This window comes from Dendrobates tinctorius, unplaced genomic scaffold (genome assembly GCF_039654945.1).
Source record: "Dendrobates tinctorius isolate UK_male_01 unplaced genomic scaffold, ASM3965494v1 ptg000077l, whole genome shotgun sequence".
NCBI classification, from domain to species: domain Eukaryota; kingdom Metazoa; phylum Chordata; class Amphibia; order Anura; family Dendrobatidae; genus Dendrobates; species Dendrobates tinctorius.
In genome coordinates, this window is record NW_027361745.1 from 693,214 (window position 1) to 701,378 (window position 8,165).

An 8,165-nucleotide genomic window follows, 5' to 3' on the forward strand; every position below is an offset into this window, starting at 1 on the left:
TGTACTCCCTACATATATTGTGTACACCTTGTTAGGATACTGTGTACGTCCTACATATTTTGTGTACACCTTGTTAGGATACCGTATACGTCCTACATATATTGTGTACACCTTGTTAGGATACTGTGTACACCCTACATATATCTGGTAAAAATGTCTGTGAATCATGCTGGCTCCGCTCTTGGCAGTCAGTTCTGGTGTCGGCTGAATTTCCTTCGGCGATTGCGTGCTCAGCTCCTTTGAGTGCCTAATCACATGGACGGATCCATACGCCTATGTCATGAAGGGGTTAAAGAACTGCTTGTTGCAGTGATATAATCTGACTTGCAGCACATGTAATGTAGCGGACAGCCTCTCTAATATACTCCTGTATGGCACAGAGCCGTCTCCTCTACTATTCCACACTCCCCCAGTATGGATGCCAGGCACCGGCCACACAACACTTGTCTTTTTTTCATCTGCAGCTTGTCAATTCTTTCAGTGTTTTTTCTGTATTGAAATGAATGGGAAACAAAAGCTCAAGTGAAAATGCTGCAGAACACTTTAATGACACAGATAAGACGTGCGGACTGTGCGCAGAATTTTTCCCACCAACACTTTGGCTTTTGATGCAGAACATTCTGTAGTAAAGATAACGCTTGTGATCAGACCCTAAAGGGTTATTCTGAGAATATAATAAAGAGCATGAATTGATAAATGCCCGCAGCTCCAGCCCCGGTGCTGCGGGGTCTCTGCCAGTCCTGACTCTCGGCTGCAGTGTGATTGTGTCTGTCCCGTATGTTATAGCTTTGGGGGACATATAGGACTTTCTGCCTTTCGCTGTGTTTTTCATTAGGACTTTTTTGCATTTTCGTTGCATTTTTTTAGGTCAAAAATATGAGTGAAAATGAGCAAATGAAAATTTGTCCTGGAAATTCAATTTGCATGAAATGCATTCAATAGGAAGCGACTGTCCTCCGACTGCTCTATAACATGGTGTGTTATGCTCTGGGGCCTCCCAACTGCAGAGAGTAGTTACATGGATCATCCTGGAAGGGGTTAATGAATAATAAAATATCATTCTCTGCTCACCTTTGATCGGCCATGCTCCTGCAGTTCCACTCTTGTCTTCTGCTAGCTCCCAGACCTCCATTTCCCGTTTTCTCTTCACCAGGCTGCTGCATCATCTAGGCCTCCACCAAGCCATGAGAAGCATCGCTCCATTTGTCCCATCATCCTCTCTGGCTGTATGGGACGACACCCATTAGGATGACATTACACCATAGCGGGATTAAGGCCTAGTCGGCACCGGTGAACACCGCAAAGAGTAAAGAGAAAACCAAAGCTGGGACTTATGGACCGGGTGGAGACCGAGCAAGGAGTTTTGGCAACATGGACAGATGGACGGCAAGGACAATGGGATATTTTATTGTAACAGATAAATCCAGCAAAATGGCAAAATTCTGATTCACCAGGATTCAAAATTGATGGGAAATTCTGAGCAGTTTGATTAGCTTAGAATAGTTCCTCAAAAATGTGTTCTGTTGATACACTTACCGCTGTATGACCACCGAAAGCAAGTGCTATAACAATAGAGCAAAGGTGCAGCCGAGAGCTGGGAAGGTAATGAAGAAAGAACAATCACTTACCATGGCGTCACCTCCTGAGTGTTCAGGACATTATATGTATTCTTTTATTTCTCACAAGCATTAAAATCTTACTAATAAAATTGATAACGAGGACTTTTCCCCAGTTTCTGAATGTTAAGCTGGCCACATCACGGAAGAGTGTTTACACAGACGAACAAAATGTAGATTTTACTTCTTAATTTCTCCCATCCATTACGTAGATTATAGGTTGTGAAGTTTAGGCTATAATTTATTATAAGCCCAATGGAGCATTAGCAGAGATTCCCCTCTGGGGGGGTTTGTACTTTTTCCTCTGCATGTCGTTCAGCAATCATAAGCAGGATTGACATACAGGGGTAAAAAGAACATGTCCCCAGAAGGGTATAATAGATAAATGTGGATATTATCCGTGCTGCTGTGACAAACAAATCCAAATATAGTTATAATACACTCTGGTGGTTTATTCAACGCATTTCAAAGTCTGTAACTTCTTGTTCAGGAAAATTAACACAGAGACATGTCTGTATGTGGGGGAGACAGGGCAAAAGCGTAGAACAAGGATGAATGCTCATCGTCACAAAATAAGAGAAAAAAGAATGGATCTACCTGTGGCAAAACATTTCTGTATCCCTGATCACAGCAACGTGGATATGAAATTACTGGTATTGAAAGGTAACTTCAATTCTCAGAGAGAGAGACGAGTTTGGGAGTACAAATTTATGACGACCTTTGACACTCTCAGTGCTGGAATGAATGTGTCGCATGGATTTATGTCTTTTTACATCAATTAAGGAATTTCCTTTTAAAACCTTGTGGGGGCATCACAACACAGAACTAGACCCCAATCAGAGGACCATAAAACATCCGGCCTCCTTATCTATGTACTGCTCCAATATTTATGTTTCTCCCTCTCCCATATTGATAGTTCTGCTTCACGACACTTGTCTTATTTATTGCATTTTTTCTAGGCTGTATTATACATAAATATGTGACTTCAGATTTTGTATTAGTCTAGCCTGATGAAGAGACCTGAGTAGTCTCGAAAGCTTGCAATGTGTTACCATCTTTTCAGTTAGCCATTAAAAGATATCAACTACTGAGGACTCTCAATCCTGAATATTTTTCTATCTACTGGCTAACACGGTACAAAGATATACATCTTTCCTGTATCACAGAGACATGTGAAGACAGTGAGTAATTTTCTGTGGTAATTTTCCTGAAGAAGAAGTCACAGACTTTGAAACGCGTTGAATAAACCACCAGAGTGTATTATAACTATATCTGGATTTGTTTGTCACAGCAGTGCGGTTAATATCCACATTTATCGATTATATCCTGTCTGAGAGGTCGTCTTACCGACCTGTGGATCTGCAGCAGCTGATTTTTACATGCTTTCAAACTGCACTGTGAGTAGCTCCCTGTAATTAATTGGAGATAAGACCCCATTTTCGCTTCCTTGTTTCCTAAATATTCTACCAGAAGTTCAGAAGAACATGCCTTCTCCTGTGGGATGTAATGATATGGAGCCCCGCTCTCAGCCCTGCTCTCTGCAGCTACTGTGGAGTATAAAATAGATCTGAATCTCATTACAAACACCTCTTATATCTTTTATTTCACAGCAGTCAGTGAGGGGGAAAGTGGAGAAGAGTTGAGCTGGTTGTGATTACAAACACCTCTGCAGTTGCAGCTCTCCCCTCAATGAACGGTCAGTACAGCTGTAATTCCTCCTCCCACACTCACTGCTGAGAGATGAAAGCTAAAGATGTTTGTAATCACACTCTGCAGTAGATATTGGGCAGAGATCAGGGTTGAGAGCAGGACAATCTATCATTACTTCTCATAGGAGAAAAGCATGTTCTTTTGACATTCTATAGAGGTGTTCCTTTTTTTCCCTGCTCACTCCCAGATAAAAATCTCTGGTGATGCCCAGTTTTTAAACTCGTATCTCCACAGTGGAGATAAGACATTTATAAGATAAAAGCTGTGTTGTGCTCAGCTCTGCAGCCGCTATTCCATGATGAATCCGGTTTATCATGGAGAAACTGGTAAAAGATTCTCTTTAAGGAGGAAGCAGATAATTTACCAAAACCACAGAGAAATTTCTACATTTCTCTAATACAAATATGGGACATCCTGATAAACGCATCAATTACTGGAGGTAACAGGATAAGAAATCTGTAAATGTTTATTTCATGCACAGGTTGATAGAGAATCTTGCATCTTACTTTAAAATGGTTTCTATGGGTCTAATGTACAGAATTAGTCATTATTATCAGTGGTTCCTCATATTGGGCAGTCATTCCTTTCTTTTTCCGAGCAGCTCCGATTTTTTATTCATTCCGGATTTAAACAAAATAATAAAGCATTTAGGGAAAAACACACAACCTAAAAGTCCAGCACTGGAAGCCATCACTGCAAATATCTCCACAGCCACCATGGTCTTCCCCCTGGTGCTCAGATAAGCCGGGATCATGGAAATCCAGACACTGATGAACACCAGCATGCTGAAGGTGATGTACTTGGCCTCATTGAAACTGTCCGGTAATGTCCTCACCAAGAAAGCCAGGACAAAGTTCACAGCTGCCAGGAGCCCAAGATAACCCAACATGGAGTAGAACCAGATATCTGAGCCTTCATTACACTGAATGGTGAGAATCCCAGGATAAGACTCAGCGTCCAGATCTTGGAATGGGGGAGAAATGGACAACCAGAAAACACAGATTACAACCTGAAGGGATGAACACAACAACACTATGGTATAGGGCAGTTTGACATTCAGCCATTTTCTCCAAGTGCTTCCAGGCTTGGTGGACTTAAAAGCAACACAAACCATGACAGTCTTGGCGAGAAGTGAAGAGATAGCTATGGAGAAGAAAAATCCCAAACTGGTTTCGCGTAATCTACAAGTTACATCATTTGGACGTCCAAGGAACAAAAACACAGAGAGAAAGCTGAGAAAGATGGAGACCAGGAGGAGGTAACTCAGGTTCCGGTTATTGGCTCTAACAATAGGAGTGTCCCGGTAGGAAATAAATATCCCAAATGTGAAGCCGGTCACAAGACATCCGAAGACCGAGATACAGGAGAATACAGAAGCCATTGTGTCATTCTGGTAAGAGATGAATTCCATCACTTTAGGCAGACATTGGTCTCTCTTCTCATTTGGCCATTTGTCATTTTGGCATTTCATGCAGCTCTCGCTGTCTGTAGGAAAATTTCACAATGTGTTACTTTTATTGCTGGAAGAATAACTATCTGTTATCTATCTATTATCTATCTATTTATCTATTTTAGAAAGAATGGAGCCGCACACTTTCCAAATAGGTGGATGCACAGGCCTCCCGGCAAACAATCTGTATACTTGCCAAATATACAGTGGGTACGGAAAGTATTCAGACCCCTTGAATTTTTGACTCTTTGTTTCATTGCAGCCATTTGGCAAATTCAAAAAAGTTCATTTTTTTTCTTTTTAATGTACATTTTGCGCCCCATCTTGACTGAAAAAAAACAAATTTAGAATTTTTTACAAATTCATTACAAAAGAAAAACTGAAATATCACATTGTGACAAGGAAGGTCTAGGAAGACTTCTGGTAGACCCAAACTTCTTCCATTTAAGGATTATAGAGGCCAATGTGCTCTTAGGAACCTTGTGTACTGCAGAAATTCTTTTGTAACCTTGGCCAGATCTGTGCCTTGTCACAATTCTGTCTCTGAGCGACTTGGCCAGTTCCTTTGACCTCATGATTCTCATTTGGTCTGACATGCACTGTGAGCTGTGAGGTCTTATATAAACAGGTGTGCACCTTTACACATCAAGTCCTATCAGTTTAATTACACACAGCTAGACTCCAATGAAGGAGTAGAACCATCTCAAGGAGGATCACAAGAAAATGGACAGCATGGGACTTAAATATGAGTATCTGAGCAAAGGATGTGTGGTGGGGATGTGTGGCTGCCTTTACCTCCAGGTGCAGCACATTATAATTATAATCCCATTATAAGCAGCTTAATAAGGATGCCCTGAGGGCCTTGTGCAGGACAAGCCAGATTGATGACACCGACAAGACCAAAGCCCAGTTGGGCACGGCTCTAGTGCAATGGCATGAGAGCCAGGGCGCGGAAAGCAGCACCTGTCCTGATGGTGCAGTCACAGAGGTCCAGCAGGTGCAGGTCGGCCTGACCGGCAGCCAGGAAATCATGGACCGCTATCTGCAAATGGTCCTACAGCAGCTCCCTGCTGAAGACCATGTTGGACATCTGCAGCTCATCCAGCAAGCTCAAGAAGATCAGAGAGCCGAGCGGGAGGCCGAAAGAGCCAAGCGCCAAGCCCAGTGAGATGCCCAGCAGCGGGAGGCCCAAACTCAGAGAGACCATGAACTGGAGATGGCCCGGCGGTGGGGAAGTGCTTCCCACAGCCCGGAGCAGTGAGCCCCACAGCGCCCAGAGTCCTAAACCCCGGCCTGGGCATTTTCCCATGATGGAAAAGGATGGGGACTTGGACACGTTTCTGCGGGCCTTTGAGAAAGCCTGCAGACAGTAGCGGCTGCATAAGGACCAATGGGCCAGGTATTTGACCCCAGGGCTAAAAGGCAAAGCCCTGGAGGCGTTTGTTTCTCTCCGGCCCGAAGAAGATAACGACTATAACTCCATCAAGCAGGCTCTGATCGCCAAATACCGGCTGACACCTGAGGTATACCAAAAGAAGTTCTTGAACCTCCATCGTGGCCCACACAATAGTTATAGTGATGTGGCGCAAGGACTCAGGACTCATTTTTACCAGTGGATCCATGGACTGTCAGTTGATACCTTTGACCTGCTGAAGGACCAGATGATCAAAGACCAGTTCCTGCATCTTTGCCCAGCTGAGGTCCGACAGTTCATCCTGGACCGAGAACCGACGAATGCAAACAAAGATGCGCAGATCGCCGACAACGCCCGTGCCCCTGCCAGCTGTCATTCCGGAGGCCCTGTCCCTGTTGCCAACGCCAGGCCTACATCAGACCCTCGCAGGTGTTTTTCCTGCAATCGGACTGGTCATCTCACTGCCACCTGTACAGAGAGTCAGAAGAATCCCCCAGCCAAGGCCTCTGGGCTCAACGCCTCTGTTCTTTTGGTGGGAGGTGTGGTTGGAAGGATTCATGACAACGTTCAACACATCTAGGTGGGGGCCCGTCTTTCTACAGGCCTCAAGGACACTGGAGCTGAACGAACCCTCATCCGTCCTGGACTGGTGGCCCCTGAAGAGCTCATTGAGGGGAAAACCCTGACAGTCACCGGGCTTGGGACACTGTTTGCGAAGGCGCACAGTAGGAAGAAAGGGAGAGATCAGCGCAGAGACACGGCCTAGAAAGGATACACAAGGAGGAGTCTTGAACAGGTGCTCCTGATCTAGCATGGAGTTTGCCGGACCACTCCCTCGGATGACACAGTACCAATCGGGTCATCTTGTGCACAAAACTTTAGAGGAAAATATCAGAAACTGCACCCAACTGTGTCCTTGGTGGCTTTTACAACTCGCTAGCTACACATGCTACACTCACCATCACCATCAATGGCTCACAAACTACATCTCAACTGCTATGGGATACAGCTCTGCCCGTGGAGAGCTTCATCATCTTGGCTGCTTTAACACCGGCCCAGAGGATCTGCTTTGCAGCGTCGACTACCCTAGCTGATTACCACGGGTGGCGTCACGATCCCCCTTTTCCAAATTAATTATCATACCATCTTCCCCCTCATCTGAACTGTCATCTTCTTTATTGGATACCCAGGGCCACGGCCCTTGTCCCAATCACCACCATGACATACTTAGCCCCTTAAAAGAGCCTGAAAGGCCTGGTACTGACTAACCCCCGGCCCTGCGTGGCATTTCATTTTAACACCAGATAACAGGAATATATTGTATAGTTTCAGCATTCTAAATCTATATATATATTTGAGGAGGCAGACACAGATGCTGTCATGGCCAGTATGTATTCGACAACAATCTAAAAAGTCAAAAAAGGGTACAGTAACACTAGATCCAAGGTATACATAGTATAGTTTCAACATTCACAATCTCCGTATTTATTTCAGGAGGCAGACACAGACGCTCTGAGGCCCAGTATGGATTACACAACAATATAAAAAGCAGTAAAAGGGGAATGGATCTCAAGCATACTGCTGTATACAGTGTTGGGGTCATTTAGCGATCTACATATATATTTCAAGAGTAACACACAGCCTCTCACAGGCTCATTATGGATTACACAAGAATATAAAAACTTGAAAAAGGGTAATGTTTTACAATAGTTCAGCTGCATACAGTGTTGATGTCATTTTAAATCTCCTTATATTTTACCATAGTAAGACACAAACTCTCACAGGCTCAGTATGGATTTCACCAGAATATAAAATTGAGAAAAATGTAGAAATGTACATCAGTATACAGTGTTGGAGTACTTTGAAATCTTTGATTATATTTCAGTGTCAGTTTGCTAGTCTAGACTCTCCGCTAGAGGAAGGTAGATGGATAAAAGTACAGATGTAAAGTCGAGTGATTTTAGATGTTTTTGAA

At 43.8% G+C, this 8,165-nt stretch overlaps 1 protein-coding gene across 1 annotated transcript; it reads right to left on the bottom strand.

Annotated features, from left to right (window-relative positions):
• Window positions 1–3,903: 3,903 nt before the first annotated feature.
• LOC141096656 (vomeronasal type-2 receptor 26-like) lies at window positions 3,904–4,707 on the bottom strand. The gene has a single exon (XM_073583368.1). It carries the CDS (start codon window positions 4,705–4,707, stop codon window positions 3,904–3,906), a length of 804 nt encoding a protein of 267 aa, XP_073439469.1.
• Window positions 4,708–8,165: the final 3,458 nt, after the last annotated feature.